The following is a 22,885-nucleotide window of genomic DNA, read 5'->3' on the forward strand; positions in this document are numbered from 1 at the left end:
GTAATCATTTAGACTACTTTTCAGAGCTTTTCAAGAAGCCTTTCGACGCCAACCTGAAAGATGCTATTTGTGTCATTCTTCGACAAGGTCGTGGCCTTGCAATGCTTGCGTGAAGTTGGTAATGCTTTTTTTTTGCACAAATCCCTTCTCACAATAACTTTTTTGCCCGGATCATAGTTAGTAGAGGTCACCTCTACTAACTATGCCCGGATCAAAACCATAACTTTTAAATTTACTTTTAATCTTTTTCAAACTGTTTCTTGTTATCAACTTTGTTGGAATCCGTGGCCAACAAAAACAGATACAGACGTTCAAAAGCCCCTCCCCGCCCTTATCAAGCTACGGCCCTTTCCCCAATCATTACCTCTTTACGAAAAGTTGCAAGTACCGTAGCGACGTAGCGTCCACTTGCCGGCCAACACTAAGTGTGAGAATTTTTGCTAATGTGTAAAAACCAAGCCTTTCAACAAAAAACGCATCTTTTATTGAATTTGACATAACGTTAATTTGACAAATTCTTTTATGATTTCTACCGTTGAACACTTCAAACGGTACGTCAGATTTTAATATGCTGCAATCCTGCAAATTAAACCTACAATTGCTTAGCAAATAAAACAATTTAGAACTACCTACATACAAGATTTACAATATAACAGCATTGAAGAAATTAAATGCATGGACGATTAATATGAATTATTTTGTAGCTAGATTCGATTTTCTTAATTTTTAAAAGCCACATTTATAATATTTCGAATCCAATTTAATTAGATAATCTGATTTTGATTTTTGTATTCAACCTTATACATCATAATTCTCGCTCGTGGAGTAGGTCGAGTAGTGACCGGCATAAAATATCTTCTGTACGACTTATAATTGACTGAGAAGGGAACAAATATGACTGACACAACACTAGGCAGGAAAAATCGAGATAGTCTACCAGCTTTAGTCGGTTTCGATGGTCCGGCATATTTGCTGATAATCCGTTGTAACACTTTCAATCCACAAGATTGACCAATATTTAATTTATCCTTACATTATCAATTAAGTCTTAAGCAAACAGGAAATGAGAATAAAAAAGTAATCAACTATAAGACAGTGTCTTGAAGTACTGTTAAATTCTCAGAAATAGCATCGACAGAAATGTATGAAAATCTGTAAAAGGTTAAGCCTGCTGTCGAGCTAAGTGGCTCATCAGGCCGGAGCTTATCCCGGTTTCAGTAGCATGAAGCGACTGGGAGTATTTCTACTCCCCCTGGATGGGACGCTAGTCCATCCGGCGCAGGATTACCCCCAGCAGAAAATTCGCCGGTACCTATTTATACACCTGGAGAAAGCATTATGAAAATATGTAAGGAGAATTAAAAGTAAACGAAACAAAACGCGTTTATCCTTTCAACAAGAAGTTTCTCTGGTAACGAGGGTCTCCAGCACCATACACAGCTCACTAAACTTTGGTCTGTCATTAGGAGACGCCTGCCAACATTTTGTCATCACTTCATAGCTGAAAAGAAAAACACGAAGCGTTAGTTTTGCGTTTGCTGTTTACTGTCATTGGTTTAAAAGAACTCTTGCAACCAACCAATCAGTGTGTTTGTTAGCCAGCACGCGAATTTTCCCGCGCTTGGTACCGGTAGCACGTTTTTGCTTCGCGCGTTTTGATTGCTTTATTATGTTTCTTTGTGTTTGTTATTTCTGGACAGCGGTAATTATTTTGGTTTTAATTTGGTTCTACGAAACCGCTTTTTGAATAAACTGAAAATATAACACGATAAGTGCTGTCATGTTAGCCTGTATAAACAGCTGAAGCAAGTATTTTGGTGGTAGAGTATAAGGTGAAAATTGAATTAAAAAACTTACATGACGCTTGAACTGTTCACAGGTTTCTCCATTCTGTGTCCAGACTTGAGACTTTGTAAAAGATCTTTTGTCTGAATCTCAGGGTAAGGAACAGCGCCTAAAACGTTAATACAGCATTACACCGTTTACACCGCGTTGACATAGAATATCATATCATCATCATCATCATCATCATCATCATCATCATCATCATCATAAGCTGCCCTTTTAGCGCCAGGTGATGCAAAAGGCCTCATCCATTGACAAAAAATTACGTCAGTTGTAATTACACCAAAAAATTCCGTACTGAGGACGTGAATCAACAGTGTTTCTTATTGGTTGTTGCTAGGTAATGAATTTTCGCGCGCAAGTGGCAACCAATCGGAGAGATCACATAGGCCTATACAGTTCCACATCACCAGTTTGGAATCTTGGGTGAAATTACAGACTGAAGAATCACTCCCGGAGGATCTGAGTAAAATACAATGTTTGATTTACAGTAACCAGGGACAAACAGACAAAGCCGTTTCACTTACCTCCAGTTTCAATCTCCCATAGAAGAACACCAAAAGACCAACTGCGATTAAAAAAGAAACCACTTTTAGATGACAAACTTTAAACAAACAGTACTTTTCAAGTGAGCCCGGTTGTTCCAAGGCAAATATTACAAATTTAATCAAAACTCACACATCGCTTTCAGATGAGAAAGTCATCGATTCTAAAGTTTCCAGAGCCATCCACTTTGCTGCTGTCAACTTCCCCTTCAAAAAATAAAATTATATAAAAAATAATAAAAGAAAAAGGTATTGTGGATACTCGTTTACAAATCGGAAGTATATACCGAGTGCTTGCCATGTAAAAAATTATCGTTAAATAAAACGGTCCTTTCACAATCCACGGAAAATGAAATGTTTTATACCCGGGGTGATATCATTGCATCAAAAATCTTACAGGCAAGAGAAGGTTTCAATCTACTAAAATTAGTGTGTCGTCTCTGACTAAAAAGGGCATGAAGTGCTTTCTCTTTTAGGTGATCAAGTGAGATTTAAAAATTTCCTGAAGAAGATATTTTGGTTCCTAAATAAGTATAATCTTGTACAACATCAATTGTTTGTTTTTTCCATATAAAATACATGTTCAGAACATTTTTTTGCACGTGTTTGAAAAACCATTATCTTGGTTTTTTGGGATTTACGCTCAACATCCACGTGTTGCAGTATGTATCTAATGTGTTAAGACAGTTTTGCAGACCTGTTTTGGAACGTGATAAAATAATTAAATCAGCATATAGTAGAGCGTTTAATTTTGCACCGTTTGGTAGAACAAAAGGATAATAACATCCAGAATTTTACATTCCTATCAAGTAAAATATGAGTTAACAATCAACAAATTAGAGAATCATAAAGTTTTCGTATTTTATTTAAACTTACACTTGAAATGTCCTCATGGAACGTCTGATCATGAATGTCACGTGAGCAGCCAATGTTGGTAACCTTAGCAACACTGTTTTTACCAAGACAAACGTTCCTTGCTGCAAGATCCTTGTGAATGCACTGTCAGGGGACAAACAACGAAGAAGAACGTTTTTAGTTTCTTGTTTTTGTATATGTGCAACACAGCTAAACTAAGCGCCTCGAGACAATATTGTTCAAGTCGTAATAGTATTGTATTGTAAAATAAAGTATTGATGAATAAGAACTTAAAATGTAAAGAAAGAAGTTTAAGGTTTATCGAGTTACCCCTTTTTCAGCTATATGCTTCATTCCTTTAGATACCCCTAGAGCGATCCTAAGTTTTTCCACTTTTGATAAAGTGCACACTTTTTGAGTGGAGTTTGTTTCGTCATTCGCCTGGTTTCGTTGAAGATAGTCCAATAGATTCCCATGTTCTGCTTCTTCAAATACGAGATACGTAGGGCCTGGATCGAGTAAACAGAGTCAGACGGTTAATGTAGAGTTTATATCGTGTCAATTAAAATAACTTAAGTATGAAACTGGGATAAGGAAAGCCAATCGCCTTTGCCTTTAGCAGCGGGGATGTTTCGATCGTAAGAACAAAGAATGTTAAGTGGTTGCATTCAGCCTTTTTATTTTTCCATTCTAAAGAAACACGCAGAAGAATGAAGGTAACCAGGTGCTAGCTACTCTCCTTTTTGTACCATTTTGTTGTTAATCCTTCTTTTTTACATAGATCAAGAGATTATTTTTCAGTGTTTGCAAACAACTGAAAACAATATTATTTGACCAATAAGGTATAAATATCAACCAATGTTAATTATGCAGCATTACAGTCAGGGGCTTGAGTGTCGAAAAAATGAACAAAGTATTAAACTGAAAGAGCTGTCGTTGATCCAATTACATGTGGAAGCTAAAGTGGCAATTTGAAATATTTTCCCTCACAAGAACAGCAAACGTTTTCCGTTAGAAAATTATTAATGTAATGTAGCCTTGTTTCTGTCAATTAGTGTTGCTCCTTGCCCCCGTGACGCATACAAACACTAACACAAACCGCAATACTTTGATCTGGTTTCTTTGTTTTTTCTTTTGGAGGGACGAGGACTCCTCAGTGTACATAGGTACCAGACCTCCGCGTGCTCACCTTTAATAGTACAAGCTCCAAAGAGGTTCAGTATGTTTGGATGGCTTCCCAAGCCGCTTAAGATTTTAAGCTCGGCTAACAGATCATTTACATCATCTAATGATCCACTTTCCTCAATGTAAAACTCTGCAAAAAGTAATTCTGTTAAGCAAGTCAAACAAGTTACTTGAGCCTACACAGTGTAATCTTCAGAAAAAGTACAAGTAACGAAATAAGTATCTGAAATAACAACAATGAACACTATTATTAAAATGATGACGATGATGATAGTATGTCACATCAACTGAGGTAAAATGTTACTACTGAAATTGTTCTAGATTATTTTTAATTTCAATGGATTAGTCTTTGTGTAATATTTTCAATACCACCGCTATAACTTTGAACAAAAAGAATCTAAGATGGCAAAATCGTGCTACAGTGCAACAGGTTTAACGAGTTTACTCTTCTCCCAAATTGTGTTGCGTTATATTTTCATTTAATACTGTAGTTGTAAAAGTTGTGTGAGGCCCTGCCAGGGGGGTTCGCGTGTCGCTTGTCTAAATTTAAAAATGTGCCATGTTGCTATTTTATCAAACTCCGCGTCGCTGTCGGTAGTAAAAGTGAAGGAAAATTACTTGCCCTTGTTGGAATTTAAGTTTTTCCAGATAGACGTCATTTGTTGTGATTTTATTTTTTGTTCTTTTGCTACTTTTTGGGCCAAGTCGCTTGTCGGAATTTACCCTGGGGCCTCTGTTGTCAATGACGTTTTACTGGTGAATTAAAATGGAGTCGCACTCCAATCCAACCTAGTCCCAGGGCTTTTTTCCCTTCCATCCTTGGACGAGATTGACTGTAAGTGCACTGAAACTGAAAGCGTGATCCCCACCCACCCTCTGTAGCTACAGAAATAGCCTTCTTTTTCGTCTCTAGCGCTACCATATCACAGTGTTCGGTAAACAGGGCAGCATAGACTTACCCTTTGTCGTTTTCACAATGCAGTTTGCCATGTTTCCATTTTCCAGGCAAAGTTTCCCGTGAAATGTTGCTCCGTCAGACTCGGTCCCAATCTTCTCTCCTAGCGTGAGTTGTTCTCTTGAAATCTCGCACCAGTCTATCTCGTCGTTACCCTCGGTATCTAATTTAACATGGTAAGAGGAGTCAGCTCTCTGGAATCCTGGATTTGTTTGCCCGGTTTCTGTGGACTAAGAAAACTACGTTGTGATCTACGAATCAATTTCACTGAACAAACAGTGAAACATGGCCCGCTGTCACAGGGCGCGGGCCCCCCGGCGAGACGGCCAGCGAGAGGGCGCAGCGCGACAGACGAGAGGACAGAGGGAGGGCACGGGGCGAGACCCCAAAAGTTATTATTATTATTATTATTATTATAGTGATCGAAAAAATAACATTTATGAATGTTAGAATCTCAGGTTGTTAGCTAGATTCCTTGTGACCATTTTATTTTGACCGAAAGCGGGGAATCGACCATGAAAAATCCTGCTTTAGGATGTAACGTTCAGTGTAAGGTTTAACTTGCAATGCACTTCCACTGTGCAAGGCTGTCCAGGGGGGAGGTATATATACCAATATATCTTCACAAAACAACAACAAACAATTATCTAATACATCCTAAATTTCCCCCAAAACGCCCAAAAATATCCGAGAAAAGAAGATAAGAAATGATAACATAAAATGTCTACGTACGAGGCTAACTTCACTCATATTCACGAATTCTCTTCTGAAGTCGTGTTCTCCTCTCTGTTTCCGGTAACACCGGAAGTAGAACGCGAAAACCAAGATCAGAAGTATAGCACCACACGCCACAGGGAGACCAATTTTCAGGGCAGTGTTCAGACTTGATTTTTCTAAAAAATAATTCATGAATTCAATGAACTGAAGGCAATCTACTGAATCCTAAACAAGTTTAAAGCTTGTGAAAAAAAAAACAGTTTTACATGTACTGCGTTGGTGGCCAAAAATTAAATTATTTTCGTGTTGAATCGCGCCACAATTTTCCACCAAAAGTATTTCATATTAAATTTGATGTCTAACCTGTGTTTTTAGCTGTTTCTCCCGTAGAAGGCGTATTTGTGGAGCTACCTGAATGGCACAGAAATAGAAACAAACTTTAGATATACCCTGTGTAACATTTACTAAGAAGGTCCAGACTCAGTGATGTTTTATTGGTGCGTTCCCGAAGAAAGGAATTTTCTATATTTAGCCTATGCGACTTCCATCCTACGTCGACGCTCGCATGCTATACTTTTTTAGAGCTAAGAAACACGGTTTCCAGCTAATCACAACGAATATTTTCTATTGCAGTTGTGAGGTTTGATCATTCTTGATTGCATACTGGCCTGTTTGCTTCAGCTCATAGCTTAGCGTCAATAACGCAGTGCTTAATGTACAGCAAGTTTTTACTTACTTGAGTGTTCAACCCGACACACCACGCCAGCGTCATTATCGTGGTCCCAGTAGATGCCTGCTATTCTGGGCCAGGAGCATTCCCATAATGACTCTTCATGTCCCTGGCATTTAAGGTCTGAAATCCAAACAGGACCTTTTCCTTTTCCAAAGGGCCCCACAGTGGACAATATGGCGGACTCGGCTCCTGGGTAGCCCAGTTCTCTACATGCCACGTTTGAGGTGTTGAGATTCCAGCCTCTATTCCGGATTGTACCCCAGACTCCAGCAACGAAAACTTCCACACGGCCAGCAAAAGTCACATTTCCGCCAGCGAGCCTGATTTTCTTGACTATTAGAGCAATAAAAAAGTAATATGAAAAGTTTCATGAAAGTTTAGTTTTCATATTAAATTTCTAAACTCGTCAAGTTTAAACAAAGGAAATCATAACCTTCCTCAGTCGTATGGCCTGCTTCTCCATAGAAAGCGAGATGGGAACACCGTCATCATTCCCCTCTCCGCAGTCGAAGGTGAATGTGTGCTCATTCCCGTGCCGGTGTCGTCACCTGCGTCGCAGCGAGTGAAGATGAGGGAGAGGCCCACCGCCGACGCACCCGAGAGACGACGCGCGGGCGTGGGGCCAGCGCGCCAGTGGAGCGGAGCGACCGCGGGGAGGGGCCCGGCGTGAGAGGGGCGCGGGAGCCACCAGGAGGAGATGGGAGGCCCGAGGGGGACGGGCGAGGAGGCGGCGGACGACCAGGACGGGAGGCGGACGACGGGGAGAGAGAGCCGCGGGGCGAGCAGAAGGAGGGGACGCCCGAGGACGACGGGGAGAGGACAGCGGGGAGAGAGGCCGCAGGGCCGCGAGGACGCCCCCGGGGACGGCCGCGACCGCGCGCGGGAGGGGAAGGGGGAGACCGGGGACACGCGCGGGACAGGGGACGCCGGAAAAGGCAGAGGACCCGCCGAGCAGAGAGGCCCCCGCGGCCGAGGACAGCCCGCGCGGGCAGAGGGGGGACCGAGGAGACAGGGGGTGGTTAAAGGTTAGTTGGATGGAGGGAGATGCTGTGTAGCGAGAGGGATGAGGATGTTAATTGTGAGTGCTGCCTTCGAGATGTTGTTAGAGAAGTGGTAGGGGTTGAATTGTATGCATGCTCGTTCGGGTCTAGAAGTGTTCTACATAGTCAGGAGGGTGTAGGTGGGAGGGTAGAGGGAACTCCTGCCTGAGGGGGTGTTCTAAAATTGTTTTCTTTAGTGATCATCTCTCGTCGAGGAGTTTCTTATTAGAGAGGTTAGTGATGAAAGATGTAGACTCGTGTGTGAGTCCTCGAGTTTTGAGGGATTGGTGAGAGGTCTAGGCGTAGACTTTGAGTACTCTTTGCCTCAGGGAGCAGAGAATGGTTTTGGACTTTTTAGGTCTGTTAGAAGTTTTCTTTGACTTTTTTTGCTTAAGCATAATACCTTTTTTTGTGTTTGAGTGTATGTTAGCTGTTTAGGAGTGTGGTGAGCGTAGGACTTGTTTTTGTGTAGTTTTTTTGTACTTGTGGAAGAAATTAAAAATATTAAAAAAAAAAAAAAAAAAAAAAAAAATAACCGTGACGATGGTTTGAATATCTGCCGATCTTAGAATAGATTTTTTTATCTTATTTCTCCGTTTTCGTCTTAGTTTTAGTTTCGATTAACAAAATACACTGTATAATATAATCTTAATTATAATCTTAGTTTGTTTTTCCGTTGGTTTTATTTCAATGGTTGAATTGTAATCTTGGCTGTTTAAGTTGTAACGTTTTTCTTAGTTGTTCATTCCCTGATAAAGTCAGACCGTGCCTGACGAAATATTGGAAGGAAAATATACAAGTTCAATCCGCCTACCTCACGGTCAGTCATTCTGATTTTTATTTTTTATTTTTTCGTATTAACAAAATAAGTCAAACACTAGAAAGTATTTTATCACCTTCTAAAATCCTCGAAGTTCGTCAAAAGCTGTCAGATTTGCGTTGTATTTTCAACTCTCTTCTCGGTAATGTAATGAAACACTCTTTCGGGATTGATATAATACATCTAAATCGAGGACACCTTACCTAACTTACTTGACGTACAGACTACACCTGCTTCAAGCACAGGTCCAGGAGTAAAGGTCAAGTTGTGCGGACACTCACTCAACGAAGATTCATTCCCAAGGCACTGGACATTGTCTACCCATTGAATAGTCAATGCATGCGCGGTCCATTTGGCGCTAAAAATGAAAGTCGCACCGCGAATGGCAAGTTCAGCACCGGAAAAACCCAGCTGCTTGCAAGCCACGTGAGCATCTGTGAGTTGCCACGTGGATCTGTCAATCGCGCCCCATTTTCCCGCCAAAAGTACTTCCACCCGGCCAGCGTACGTGACCTGTGCACCGTTTAGACGAATGTGGAGATCTGGTAACGAAAAGTTGCATTTTATGCCGTCATCGATACTATCAAATACGGTAAAAGTAAAAAGGACCATACAGTACTTAGAGAATTATTTACTTAGAGTTAAAAAGGCTAAAGTCGGTATCCTCTTAGAAATGTCATGCTCCATGCCCAGAAATCTTTTGCGCAATAAAAAGGTAAAGGTCAAGTCTGCGTTCGACCTTAGTGGCCTATCAGACCGGAGCTTATCCCGGTTTCAGTAGCATAAAGCGAGTGGGAGTATTTTCACTTCCCCGTGGATGGGATGCTAGTTCATCGCAGGGTTACCCCGAGTATTACTTTCGCAATGCCTCTTTTCACCCAGGTGTATAAATGGATACCGGCGAATTTAAAGTGTCTTGCGCAAGAACATAGGGCCAGGGCTCGATCCCGGACCGCTCGATCCGGAGTCCAGCGCACAATCCATTACGCCACCGCGCTTGCCACGTGCAACTCAATGTACTGTCATGAAGAAATCACTCCACGAAAAGCAACATTTGTACAGTCCCACGTGTATTACGTCACTCGGGATTCCCGAGAACACGCGGAAAAGTGAGAGATTAGAGCCGCCATGTTGGCATGCTGTTGTGTTACGAAAATCCTGGTTACGAAGGAATGCTAAAGTAAAACTCGCCCAACGCGACATGTACCTGTTTGACTTGTGTTTTGACAAACCACTCCAGCATCATAACCAAACGAGCTTCTGAACCTTTGAAACCCGTGAGTACAATTTGTCAAATAACTTTCGTTTCCAACACATTGCACGTTGTCGATCCACGTGACCACATTGCTTATTCTTGCTAGCCAGGCACTACATCTCCATAGAACTGTCAAAACATCCTGGTACCCAAGCTGTCTGCAGATCACGCGGCCATCTTCTTGATCCCAGCGAAACATCCCAACGTCGCCCCAGACCCCTGCGTACTTCACTTCCACGCACCCAGCATAATGGAATGGGGTGTGGGATAGGCGAGCTTCTAAGGGAAAACCTAAAAATATAAGACATAAAAGGTTAGGAAGATTTTGTGTAATATTGTCTTTAATGTTCAATTTAAGCGAGCTCTCAAGACATATCTTTTCAAACAAGCTTTTTATTAGTGTGTATTTTTTGTTTTAATTTAAGGTCATTAAGGTCATGTATTCATTGCGCTCCTTCTGCGCGTTTTTTTTGCGCGCGCTGCGGCTTTTTTTGGTTTTTTTTTTTTTTTTTTTTTTTTTTTTTTTTTTTTTTTTTTTTAATTGGGAGGGGCAAAACCCCACCGTTATACCGTATTGGCGATCATGCATGAAAGTGGTAATTTTAGGAAAACTTGAGCCACACCCAGATTGTTCTCCTGTTGAGGTTAAATTCAAATCTTCTGAGGAGCATCCCCGTTCTTTTTATATGGGAGTCCCCGGGGCTCTGTTATGGTCCTAAGGGTTAAAGATAACTTGAAGTTAAATAGGTTTCTGCAACCTTGCATAAGATGTAAATTGCTTTGTTGTAAACTTACTTGTTGACACGTTGGGGTTTGCACAAACCACGCTTGCAACGTCAAAGCCACTGATACATATATTTTTACCCCAGTTCTTGTATTCGCATTCAGCAAGACTGTTTTCATTTCCTGTACATTTAACACCAGTCAACCAGAACAGACTTGTATTAGGTCCGAAAGCATTACAACATGGGGTGGCAACGGCTTGTGGGTAACCAAGCTGTTTGCATATCACGTGACCTACACTGATATTCAAGCCGTTATCACAAACCGAGCCCCAGGTTCCATTGAAATTCACTTCCACTCGACCAGCATGTCGCACTGGGCCACCAGTTAATTTCACGCTAATGTTCAGTGCTGAAAAAGTGAAACAAGTAACAACTAAAAAAAAAAAATAAAATTAAAAAACAAAGGAAAATAGATTTATCACCGTTGATAAAATTGTGAGCTGTTTATTTGTGTTTCCTGTTATGAAAACCATTTGGCTATTTCTAAAACAGCAGATTCCTGTTTTTGAGATTCCCCCTTTTAGAGATTTCCCGTTTTAGAAATTCCCCCTATTAGAGATTACCCCTTTTAGAGATTCCTCCTATTATATAGAGATTACCCCTTTTAGAGATTCCCCCTATTAGATATTTCCCCTATTAGAGATTTCCCCTTTTAGAGATTCCCCGTTTTAGAGATTACCCCTTTTAGAGATTCCCCGTTTTAGAGATTCCCCCTTTTAGAGATTTTCCGTTCCCCGTTCCTTGTTCCCCAACTCCCCAATTCCCCATTTCCCGTTTCAGAGATAGCCAAAACCATTTCGCGACTTTCAAATCACGAGAACACGATAGAAACATGTGCGGTAGAGGTTATCTGAAAATCAGCTTAAGGAACTAATTAAAGGCGGGCGATCGACACGACACGAAATTTAAAGGATTTGGACAGATTAGATAACAGATAGGGTGACAGCTGACACGAAATCTTCATAAGCAAGAAATACAAGTTGAAGGATACAGACAAATAAGACTTTCACAAATTTTTTCTTATGGATTACCTTGTGTTGTGGCACTGAGTAGAAGGAATGTGGAACAAAGCGTCCAACCAAGCGCCATGATTGGTTGCTTTTAACGTGTTACGTCATGGGTGGCGCATCTGGAATAAATTAGCATAATCATTTCAAGTATCCATCTGAATCTTCCCCAAATTTATTCGTTCTTGACCCCTTTTACAACATTCTTGATATTTCTTTAACTTATTAAACTACAATTAGTTTCAGGTTTCTTCAATTAGAACCGAGGTAATTTTTTTGCAGAATATCCTGGCTGTATTGGGGCTGTATTCCTCACGAAAATGAAAATTAATCCTGACATAACTTGATACACCGCTAAAAGCTGAATTTCTTTAAGGAAAGGGGATAAAATACTTACCATGAGTTAAATTCCTTTTCATATAAACGTCTTTCAATCCTTAATCCATCAAATGACCGTAAGTTTCTTTTCAGTCAGACGTTAAATGTTTTCTCAGATAAGTTTGCAAAAATGACTACATGATTTTATTTGATTTGTAAACAAAAATCCATTAACAGTTCTTTAACCTCTTTGATTCCTATCTTAATACTTTCATAATCTAACGAAACTGAGAACTTGTTAATGATGTTTCCCATAAGCAGAAAAAAAAAAAAAAGACCAAAAGAAGTGTTGTGAATGGACGTGCAAGGACAAAATGAAAAAGTTTGAGACAGTTGTGTGGAGGACATCCTCAACCCGGGATCCTCAACATTGCGCGATTCTTGACAGAATAATCGTAGGCTAGGGGCGTTTCAAGTGTTTCTTATTACTGTTGAAATTGTTGTTAAGGATCAAGTCCAGGATTTAGTTAGCTTTCCATATGGTCACGATATCTCGATCACAAGGAAATTTGATGAAATCGGACAAACTAATACAGGTTATTTATTAGTTGTTGCATTCCCTGTTCGCATTTGCCTTTCAAGAGGATAAGATTGACTCTAAGTGAACTGATGTATAGTTATATGGTGTGCGTGCAAGCGGCGGAAATTTGAACGACTAATTCTGTATCATGCAAGGCAGCTAGCGCTTGAAAACGCCACGATCCAAAACCAAGATTTACACTTACCTGAAAATTATCGATATCTCCTGCAATAGACGCACTGGGAGGAAGGCAGCCGAATGTTTTCCGTCAGAAAACAAACAGAAAGCTGACAAGAAAGTTGTGGGATTTGCTTTCGCTCAAAAATGTAACCTTTTAACCTTAAAACAGGTGACGTGATATAGAGAGTCATCAATTGCGAGATAGTGTTTTGATGAAACACCAAATTCTTACAATGTTCTCGAAAAGAATAAATAATCATCAGTTAGGAGAATTTAGGAATGAAAGCGTAAGTTGACGGCTAAGCCGTCGGGGTTATCTGATTACAGAATTAGCTAGCACTTAATGTTACAGCCAATGACGGCATTTTTAATTAACCGCAACAATGAATTGTTACACCAACAAACACGTTTGTGCCTTTGATTCCAAACACGCTGTGCATGTTCTTGATTGATTTCTAGATAATTTGTAAAACGATGATAACTACCTCTTAAACATATAGAAACCCTTTGAAATCAAATCAACTTTTGTTTTACGAGGGTTGCACATAACAGTCTTTCGACTGACAAACCTGTGGCCCTCGGATTCCCGATCGAATTGGAATTTAGAAGTGTTGGTTTTTGTGGAGGTAGGAAAACCGGAGAACCCGGAGAAAAACCCTCGGAGCAAGGACGAGAACCAACAACAAACTCAACCCACATATGACGCCGGGTCCGGGAATCGAACCGCCGGGCCACATTGGTGGGAAGCGAGCGCTCTCACCACCGCGCCACCCCTGTTCCCCCGAAAGGGAGCAAGGAAAAAAGAAAGACTGTACATTCGCCTTTCTCTTCTGTCCCTCGGATGAGGCACTTTCTTCTAGTGACGAGACGAAATTTCTAAGCTTTTGCTATCAGTTGACAAGGCGTTTTCGAGGCATTGGGTGTGATCCATGCATTGAACAAGTTTAATTACAAAGAGATTTGAGAGTGACTAGTGTTGATTTCCGCGTTTCCGACACCAGAAAAAGGGCTTCTTGTAGTCATCAACATCATCTGTGGAAATATTCACGAGTTGTAAAATCCCGAGAAACCCCAAATTTTGTAGTTATAAATGTATTGTGGTCCAGCCAATGCTAGCCCACACGTATGATTATCCAGTACTAAGAAATCGCTTCCTGTTTGTTTAGCTATTGAAGCATTAGCAGCTTTGCTTGAGGTTTCCTTTTAACCTTGGATAAGACCTCCCTGAATTCTAGATTTTATTTATAGCACATGTCGTGTCACGTGTTCCAAACTGAATCGTATTATATCCTTCTGTTTGGCCTGGTTAAAAATCAACATTAAATTCTAACTTGATTGGTTAATTCTTTCCTTAATCATAGTTCTTAGTCCCCTTCGTCCAGTGAGTATGCTGTAAACGCAAACAAGTCAGTAATTTTGGTATATATCCCCTAAGCAAAGTTAGTAACTTAAAGGCGCGTTTACACGAAAGAGAAAATTGGGTACGGACCCGTCAAAAAATTGGTCAGAACCCTTCCACTTTTGTAGAGAAACGGTCAAATCCAAACGGGGCCATAAGCCCCCAGGCCTGTGGGTACGAACCCGTCAAAAAGTAAGTCCGGACCTGACGACTTTTGTAGGCGCGTTTACACGACAGAGAAAATTGGGTACGGACCCTTCAAAAAATAAGTCCGGACCTTACCACTTTTGTAGAGAAACAGTCAAATCAAAACGGGGCCATAGGCGCCTATGGCCGGCCCCGTTTTGATTTGACTGTTTCTCTACAAAAGCGGAAGGGTTCGGACCGTTTTTTTGACAGGTCCGTACCCAATTTTCTCTGTCGTGTAAATGCGCCTTAACCGATATTCGCGCTGCTCCTACTTGAACTAAACGAACTTCACTAACAGTTATACACTAACGTTAAATCCAGCTTTGTTTTAGCTCTTTTCTGTATTTTAACCCCAACCAAAATGGTATGTCTAATGCGGTGTGAGAATATTGTGTTACATCAAAATAATTAAGATAATTACCTTATTGTCAGTTAAACTATTAAATATATAATCCTTATTAAAGCTGGTAATGGCCAGCCGAAATATTGTATCCACGCCTATATACACGGTGTTTAATCGGTCTTTATAGGCCTGTTTTTATTTCATTTAGACTGTTCGCGATCTGTCAGTGATCCAACGTTGAACAAGTTTGATCGTACACGGGTTTTTCTGTAGTGGTTTTTCTGAACCTTTAAACGTTGCAATCAGACTGTTGATCTTTTTCGCTGACAAGCGATTGATAGACAAGTATAATCAAGCCGTCGATGTCCCCTAAAGTCAACAGAAATGACGTTTCACAAAAAAAATGTGCCTCTTAAGTCAACTTAACTACTATCAAATTATTTTAATAACCCCTTCGATGGTGAACAATAATCTTGTTCGCACGAATTAACTTTGATCATTATTGGTTAAGCGTGTGCGAAACAGGACTTACAAAAAAAGCATATTATTTTTCTTTTTCTTAAGTATCTCTTAAGGTCCCGTGATTTAATTTTCAAACAGTTTATTTAGGCCTGAAGTACAAATATCACGTCAAAATTAGAAAGGTTTAGAAGAGCACGTCAAATTCCATAAATGCTTGTGTAAAAGTTTTGATCTCTAAACAAAACAATCACAGCTTTAGTGAGTAGATACAGTAACGTCTTAAGATAGTTTCAATTTAGGAAAGCGTTCATTGACGTTAATAGACTCTAACACAAGGAATTTACTAAACAAAAGAGAAAAAGTGTCTTAGTAAAAAAGTTATCAGACTTCCAAATAGTTTTCATTGTTGATGCAAATATTGTCTTGAAAGTCAGTAAATACGGCTTGTTATTACTTTCGCTGTCCATTTACTTTCCCACGCTTTGAGGTCGAAATAACTATGCATGAACGCATACCAAGAGTAGAAAATATTAAATCAATAAAAGTTCGTTTGTGAGAGCAAAGACATAACCTTGTTTGATACAATTTTTCATCTGTTCATTAAGATAATCTTTCTTATCCTGGCTCAATACAAAATACGTCACGCAATTACCTTTTTTGCACATATTTAATGAGATACAACGTACACACTGAGCATAAGTTGACAGAAAACTGTTTAAACTGAAACAGCGTACCGAACTCGTGCTGTACGAACCTACAGACTCCATTTCCACCAATAAGTTTTCTTGTTTTGTCGATTTCACAACCAATATTATCCCCTGACTAATCATACCCTTCAAAATGAACATTTTTTGCCTGTTATTTTCCGTGGTAATCATTTCAAATCGCCGCTTGTTTGAAAGCAGGGATTTGTGTTTTATTAATGGAAATCTTGGCTGTCTTCGAATTGGTCAGAAACAACCGCAGGGATCCACACTTGGCTAATGTTTTTGCCAGTTTTGCATCCAGTAGTTAAAGCGAAATTTAATTGTTAAAATATTGTTGCCTTACCTTGACTCCGCTTCTTTATTAGATTTGTAAAACTTCCTTCAACTTGGAGATGTGTCCATTTGTAAGATGATTCAATGCTGATTTTTCTCCTGCGGGGGCCAACGAATTTGTTGCTAATAACCTTAATCGTTATTAAGTTATCCTCGATTTTCTACAGATATTCTATCAGTGAATCTCTGGGGATTCTCCAAAGATACCTTTTACTGAATAATATGATTGTTCGACGCTCACGGAGGATTGAGTGAGCGGGGCACTGTGTGAGCGTAGGAGTCTGGTATCTAGTATTAGGAACTGCATCTCGTCCCCAGTTCACGCTTTTTTTTGTCAGCACCATGAACGCGGACTCTTTAGCGAACTCTGGCCGTCTGATTTTGGGGCATGCACAGAGTGCTTATTTTTGATTGTCAGCCAATCAGATTTGAGCAGGAGTCCGTTTAGCGCACACTTTAAAATCAGACCTAGGCAGAGTCCGCTGACAAAAAGAAAAACCGGGCTATTGTAGTGGTTGTAATGTGGATAAGGGTCTGTTACCTTGGTTTTTTAAAATTTCAAACCCAGAATCCATAATAAATTAACTTTCACGACATTTCATCGACGCCTCGTGATAAAAAGATAAGTCTGTTACAGTAAAGTTAGGCAATTCTTAATGGTAAGCAATTCTTGTAATTTCTCAGTGGCGAGCGATAAATTACTCTGATGTATGACGAAGGCAGAGGCAAGAAACGTATCTGCGCGATGATTCTGAGAATCGAGTTTAATAACTGTTTTAGCGCAGAACTGCGCACGAGCGGAATATTATTTTCCGCAATGCGCAGACCATTATTTGTAGAAACTGTCATAGAAACTTATTTGCGGGTGAGTAGGCGGTTTCTCAACCAATCAAAAGAAAGCAAAAAGATAAAGTCGGGTGATAATAATATTTATCAATGGAATAATCAACGTTATCTTTCGTTAATGTGTGCACCTGTCCTGTTGACAATGAGCATTTCTTTTCAAACTCAACAAGCAGCTCATTTCCCTTCGCATTCATCGTAAGTTTGAAGCTTAAAAATTGAATATAATATCACACAGGTGCATAATAAAGTTGTCAATCATAAGTCAACTTCTTAAAATATCTCAGGCTATGGAAATGTCACGACTTATTCAAATTACCTTATTTTATTAGCCTTCCGGTTTAGAATCTAGCAGCGTCAATTCGTTCAACGCTTGAATCAATCACGCAAACAAACTGTGATATACAACTTTGTACATAAACTTCAGAGGTCACGACTAGATGAAAACACTCAGGAATCTGACTTTACAGTTCAAGCTGCTTTTTGTGGGTAGGTTTTCGTATGCTGATAATTAACATTTTCCGAATCGCTCATCGTTCAGCTGGTTGTTAAAATTAAAATGATCCTTTTCGTTCAACGTTGAAAGTTTAAAGAGCAAATGTACAGACAGTGATTTTCGATGTTCTCGTGAAAGTCAAGCAAACAGTCAACAACAACAATAACAATTACAAAAAAAGTTAAGCAAGGCCGCGAGGAAGAAGAAATCTCAAAGAAATGATCGAAAGAACGAGCCATGATAGGAGATAAAAATTCAACACGAAAGTGTTAAATGTATTTTCAGAGGGCACAGAACATAGCTGATTTAAAAATTATTTAAATATTCCCTTAACCATTAAGATCTTAACATTAGTGAGGGGACGGTTTCACAAACATAAAAAAAAATATAGAAGCCTTCTATAATTGTTTCTGAGCCTGATTGAGCATGATTTCCTAATTATATAATTATCAAAATAAAAACTAAGACATTATTTAAATAATTACAATAATACCATACACTAAAACGATGTTAACTATGAGTTTATTTTTGGTGTGCTCTATCTTAGTTTTGTTTTGTCTTATTAATATTGAGGAAAATTCTTCAATGATGTCACGGCTTGTCTTGTTAAATTATGTTCCCAATCTTAAATTTCAAGATTTATGTAAACAGCTTTAGGCGAATCTGCAGCGAGAGCAATTCACGATATTTCAAATTTTATGCAAAGTACGAACGATTGAAGGCAATATTACTGTATTTAATTTCTAACTAACGAATGGTTAACACGAATTTCGGGTATTTTTCTTGTCTGCTTGTAAGTGTGAATTTTTAATTACTTAGGTGTTCAGACATCACATAATAAAAAAATAACAATAAAACTTGTGTACATGTATGTGTTTGCTAACAGTGATCAAAATTATGCAAATACTCTTATCGGAAGAAATCGGATTAATCACATATTGTGAGCCTTTAGTGTCATTCGCCAGCGGCTATTACCGTGTCTGCAGGTTATTGAGGAGGAAGCTTATTTACTTATTTATTTAGTCAGACTGGAAGCTATGGGACGGGGCTAGATTACTCCTGGAAAACTGAACACTCAAAACAACAATTTCTTAATTAAAAAGACTATAAACAATAGCTGCAAAAAACCCCAAGAATTGTAAGTTAGCAATAATTGTTTCCATGACAACCACAAATATGCACTATGTTCTATAGGAGCACTTTGGCAAAGTTTTAAAAGACGATTGATGCTGTAAAATGTGTTCGTCATATTATTCTACATGTTTTCTTTTTAGTGTTATCAAATATTACAGCTTTCCAATCTTCCATCTTTACGGAATCGCAAGGTATGGAGGCATCTCTTTATTCTTTCTATTTAATTCTTGGTAGATTAAACAAAATGTACCGAAGGAGTTGCCAACAGCCAAGCATTTCATTTCCTGCTGTCGTCCCTTCCATTTCTTGCCCATAGGAAGGAGCCCATCACTAGGATGGTTTCGGAAAAACAATGGACATCTGAAAACTTAATAACCTCTTACAAGCTAGGAAGAGTAGGGGAGGGACAGGTGAAGTCAGATACTTCTGACGTTAACTTGTCACAGACCTGATTAGTGGCTGCTAGACTCGCTCCAACCTAGTTCCCAGGGTCCCTCTTCCCGCCCTCCAGAGCGAGAGACCCGTCTCTCTTCTCTCGCTCTGGGGGGGGGGGGGGGGAGAGAGAACCTAGGAACGAGGTTGGACGACGGTCCGGCTGGCTCTGTACTGTCATTGTTTGCATACGACAACCTTTTAAAACAGCTGTTAATTTTTTCTTGTTTTTTTTTTTAACACTCGCAATTTGTGCAGCTGGTGTTATGACTTCAAGTACGTTCACAGTGGGAGTAAATCTATCAACAGTGGACACAGGCCTCCAACCAGCAAATACCTCTGCATCCACACTGAAATTAAGCCCATCTTTCGATGCAACAGGCTTACAACGTACAAGTCCCTTTGTGTTCACACCGAGATTAAGTCCATCATTAGGCGACACAGGCTTTCAATCTGCAACTTCCTTTTTATCCGCAATGACGTTAACCTCATCCTCACGTGCCACACGGTTCACAAGTACAGGCTCATCAAACTTTACAGGGGTAAAACTCTATCATTTCATTTCTATGCAGGCAGCTGTGGATGAAATGTGAAAAATCACGTTAAAATGTTCACGATACACAGACACTGCAGCTTTCCGAAAACTACTTTATCATTGCTCGCCTGGCGTTTGGCGGCGAAACTTTCTTCTGAAAATAGTCTACTGACATTCCAAATTGCAAATTGCACCATTAGGGCTAAATTCCGCGTCAACAGTGTAGAAGAGTAATAAGCTAGCCAATGCAAGACAAGAAGGAACTACTGCTAAGTCCATTACGAAATCTATAAAATTTATTAAGCTAAATATTGTTTTATGTTCTATTTATTATTAGTATTGATGTTTTTCATTTCAGAAGAATCAACAATCTCTTTCAGCCTGTCGATGGACCGCCCTTGCCAGACAGGTAGAAATAAACTGTTCCAACTAAAAAAAACTGAATAGAAACAGTTTCATAGTTGTTATTTCAAAAAATAAGGTTACTATCTTCCTATTTCAAACTTACAGTGTCGGGCAATTTAAGTCCGACCGCATGATCAGGGTCGTTGTACTACGTGTTCGTAAAAGAATTCGAAAGAGAATATTACGGAGCTTAAGCAATGACGACGCCGCCGCCGAGGACAACGCCTAGTGAAAAATAAATTAATATTCCGCTCGAGAATCTCGCGATTATCCAGATGTATTCAGTGTATCTCCAAATAGTAATTCGAAAATTTAGCCGTCGTCGTTCAGGTTCTTCAAAATACGCAGAATTTGGCCATTTCAAGAAATGTACAAGATTTATGACCCACGTACAGAGTTATTATTCTGCTCATTAATCTTTTTATTTGGTGACGTTTTCGTTCACGTTGCCGTCGTAGCTTGCTTAGGCTTCCTAATGGACCAGTTTTCCAGCTACCTTTAAGGTGACTAGGCAACTAGAGTTTGTAAGACGGTAACTTCATGTGCAGGGACATGTCGCAGCGACATGTAGGAGGCGCAAAAACACAACAAGTATACACACACAAGAAAATGTAGCGGGAATGTGCCACACATGAGAGGACGTGTCCCGCAAAATGTCCCTGTAACATTTTCTTGTGGTTGCATACGATGAGACTTTGTCCCCAGGGGCGGATCCAGATCTACAATTCAGAAAGAGGGCACCGAGGATAGTGTGGCGATGGCGCAAAGCCCCCCTTCACACTCATTTTCACACAAAACGATTGCGCCAGGATTCATGAGAAACAGGGGTAAAATGAACTCAGGAATGGCTGATTAAAATTTTATTAAGCCCCTTCAGCCCACCAAGGAAAAGGGCAACCTGACGGAACACTAACGCCGAAGAGTCGGGGGGCGGGAGATAACCTGTGTTAGCATAACCCAGCTGCCGTCTATTGGCAAATCGCGCGATCTGATTGGCTACACAGGTGCCGTCTATTTAACAATTAGACGGCAAGCTCGAGGTTTCTACCGGCTGATAGTTCACCTCCAGGCCCAAGGATTGAAATTGATTTTCACCTTTTTTAAGTTTCTTTACATGTTAAATAAACCGTCTATTTTTTAAATCGCAGTGCCACCTAAAGTCGCCTCTGGGTTTATTCCAGGCAATACTTCGTCAACAGGTAACTGATCAATGACAACATACGGAATATAATATTTTTTTTCAAGATATGTGATTATTCTAGTTTGTAATATCTATATTTCCACTATTATTAAAAAGTTATCTACAGACCAGGACAAAAGAACCTTTCTTTTCGTATTCATATGATTTGTTCATGGCCCAAACTGGCGAAAGATAATACCAAAAATAGGGGGCATATATATATAGCCTCTCAGAAGGGGGGGGGGGAGACTACATATTAAAGGGCAAGGGTGCTCATCGTCCACGCTTAGTGGTGTAAATTATGGATTTTTGGTCTCACTTAGGATGTTTCGGGCAAAACGCCAAATTTTTTAGCCGTCAAGGTCTCTTTTAGGGTTGCACATGAAGAAAGATACAAATATAAATTATATTTTTAGTGTTTTGGTATCTTTTAAGGAGTTGAGCCACGCCTTGATTGGTCTCGTTTAGGGTTCATTTTAAAATTTCCATAGCGCATCCCCGCCTCTTTCTTATCCCTTACATACGGGAGTGCCCCACCCCGAAGGCGTGATAAGTCCCTACGGCCAAATTTAATAGATCTAGAACTTGAAGGATTAAAACAGCGGAAGACTATCGGTTCAGTCTTGGCTTGTTAATGCCGGTATCTTGCCTGTACTGATGTGACGTATTTTCTAAGGTGAACCTCTGCCTCTCCTGGCTAAGATTCTTATTCCAGTGGCTGGTGTCCTGCTCATTGTTGTCGTCATGGTAACTTGGTTCTGCTGTGTACAAAGGAAGGAAACTCGAGACTGTGACGACTTCGTTATTGAATCGACTCTGATGGTGAGTTATTGCACGCATCGGAATAACAGTGAACTATAATAAAACGCCTTCCATGAAATAAAACACGCGAAGGTTACAGTATTGTCCAGTGCGGATCCAGGGAAGAGGCCTGGGTTGCCCGGGCCCCCTCCTTATTTTTGGAAAAATACATGTTTAATTACTCCCCTCACCAAATTGTATTTTGGGTACACACACACGCAAAAGGGCCCCTACCCTTAGTTCAAGGTCTGGATCCGCCACTGTTGTCTAGCTAGGGGAGCGAAGAGATTGGGAGGATATATCATGCCGAATACATGCAGAGGACTACACAGAGAGTCTATCCACAGGGAACTCTTGGGGGGGGGGGAGCAACTACACCAGAGATTACTTAGTTCGGGACTGTGATCAGGGGAACTACTTCTTATGTGAAATGTGAATCTCTTTTCTTGATTCTGTTAGGTCAGACTTGATGTGACCGAGGATCCTGGTCTGTCCTCTTAACCCTGATATCTGCTGTTCTTTCTCTACAAACTGGCGTAATCAAATCAAGGAGTGAACATTTTCCAAAAGGAAACTTAATAAGAATAGCACAACAATAGTTAGGACTGTGTTTAGACACTATAAAAAGTCAACAAGAAAAAAGGCATATCGTGTTGTCCAGGGGGGGGGGGGAAGCAACTTCCCATACATTCTCTTATATGAAATCTGAGCGATGCTCTCACAACTTGCAAAGCAATCATCGGGGCGGTAGTCAGCGGATGTCTCTAAGGCGCATGAGCAGCTCCTTTCTTTGTGAACTTGCCAAA

The 22,885-nt window shown here is 40.1% G+C and overlaps 3 protein-coding genes across 4 annotated transcripts; 2 read left to right on the forward strand and 1 right to left on the reverse strand.

Moving 5' to 3' along the window:
• Positions 1-450: 450 nt before the first annotated feature.
• On the reverse strand, positions 451-16,499 carry LOC144665175 (scavenger receptor cysteine-rich domain-containing protein DMBT1-like). 2 transcript variants are annotated; one of them, XM_078526347.1, is made up of 16 exons: positions 16,264-16,499; positions 11,767-11,864; positions 10,746-11,084; positions 9,903-10,241; positions 8,899-9,237; positions 6,839-7,168; positions 6,466-6,513; positions 6,118-6,278; positions 5,390-5,615; positions 4,435-4,560; positions 3,576-3,754; positions 3,267-3,389; positions 2,524-2,597; positions 2,373-2,413; positions 1,858-1,954; positions 451-1,501 (listed from the first exon to the last, which is right to left on the reverse strand). In XM_078526347.1, exons 2-16 carry the CDS (start codon positions 11,822-11,824, stop codon positions 1,393-1,395), a joined length of 2,589 nt encoding a protein of 862 aa, XP_078382473.1. In that variant the 5' UTR covers positions 11,825-11,864; positions 16,264-16,499; the 3' UTR covers positions 451-1,392. The 2 variants fall into 2 exon arrangements, with proteins under 2 accessions (XP_078382473.1, XP_078382472.1); XM_078526346.1 differs by lacking the exon at positions 16,264-16,499 and adding an exon at positions 12,846-12,950.
• Positions 16,500-17,460: 961 nt separating this feature from the next.
• Positions 17,461-19,787, forward strand: LOC144666739 (uncharacterized). Its single transcript, XM_078528121.1, has 3 exons — positions 17,461-17,585; positions 18,867-18,917; positions 19,417-19,787. Exons 1-3 carry the CDS (start codon positions 17,537-17,539, stop codon positions 19,749-19,751), a joined length of 435 nt encoding a protein of 144 aa, XP_078384247.1. The 5' UTR covers positions 17,461-17,536; the 3' UTR covers positions 19,752-19,787.
• Positions 19,788-20,035: 248 nt separating this feature from the next.
• Positions 20,036-22,735, forward strand: LOC144665068 (uncharacterized). Its single transcript, XM_078526245.1, has 4 exons — positions 20,036-20,102; positions 21,247-21,297; positions 21,955-22,100; positions 22,539-22,735. Exons 1-4 carry the CDS (start codon positions 20,036-20,038, stop codon positions 22,578-22,580), a joined length of 306 nt encoding a protein of 101 aa, XP_078382371.1. The 3' UTR covers positions 22,581-22,735.
• The last annotated feature ends 150 nt before the right edge of the window (positions 22,736-22,885 follow it).

This window comes from Oculina patagonica, chromosome 9 (assembly GCF_052425735.1).
Source record: "Oculina patagonica isolate OP01 chromosome 9, crgOcupat, whole genome shotgun sequence".
Classification (NCBI taxonomy): domain Eukaryota; kingdom Metazoa; phylum Cnidaria; class Anthozoa; order Scleractinia; family Oculinidae; genus Oculina; species Oculina patagonica.

Excerpts from the sequence above, each read along its gene's own strand:
- LOC144665175 (XM_078526347.1), bottom strand. The coding sequence starts at position 11,824 with ATGGCGCTTGGTTGGACGCTTTGTTCCACATTCCTTCTACTCAGTGCC. Across the intron at positions 10,242-10,745 it reads AAACCCCAACGTGTCAACAA|GTTTTCCCTTAGAAGCTCGC; the intron begins GTAAGTTTACAA and ends TTATATTTTTAG. Across the intron at positions 1,955-2,372 it reads ATGGGAGATTGAAACTGGAG|GCGCTGTTCCTTACCCTGAG; the intron begins GTAAGTGAAACG and ends TTAACGTTTTAG.
- LOC144666739 (XM_078528121.1), top strand. The coding sequence starts at position 17,537 with ATGAAAACACTCAGGAATCTGACTTTACAGTTCAAGCTGCTTTTTGTG. Across the intron at positions 17,586-18,866 it reads GTTCAAGCTGCTTTTTGTGG|TGTTATCAAATATTACAGCT; the intron begins GTAGGTTTTCGT and ends TTTTCTTTTTAG. Across the intron at positions 18,918-19,416 it reads CATCTTTACGGAATCGCAAG|CTGGTGTTATGACTTCAAGT; the intron begins GTATGGAGGCAT and ends CAATTTGTGCAG.
- LOC144665068 (XM_078526245.1), top strand. The coding sequence starts at position 20,036 with ATGTTTTTCATTTCAGAAGAATCAACAATCTCTTTCAGCCTGTCGATG. Across the intron at positions 20,103-21,246 it reads GGACCGCCCTTGCCAGACAG|TGCCACCTAAAGTCGCCTCT; the intron begins GTAGAAATAAAC and ends TTTAAATCGCAG. Across the intron at positions 21,298-21,954 it reads AGGCAATACTTCGTCAACAG|GTGAACCTCTGCCTCTCCTG; the intron begins GTAACTGATCAA and ends GTATTTTCTAAG.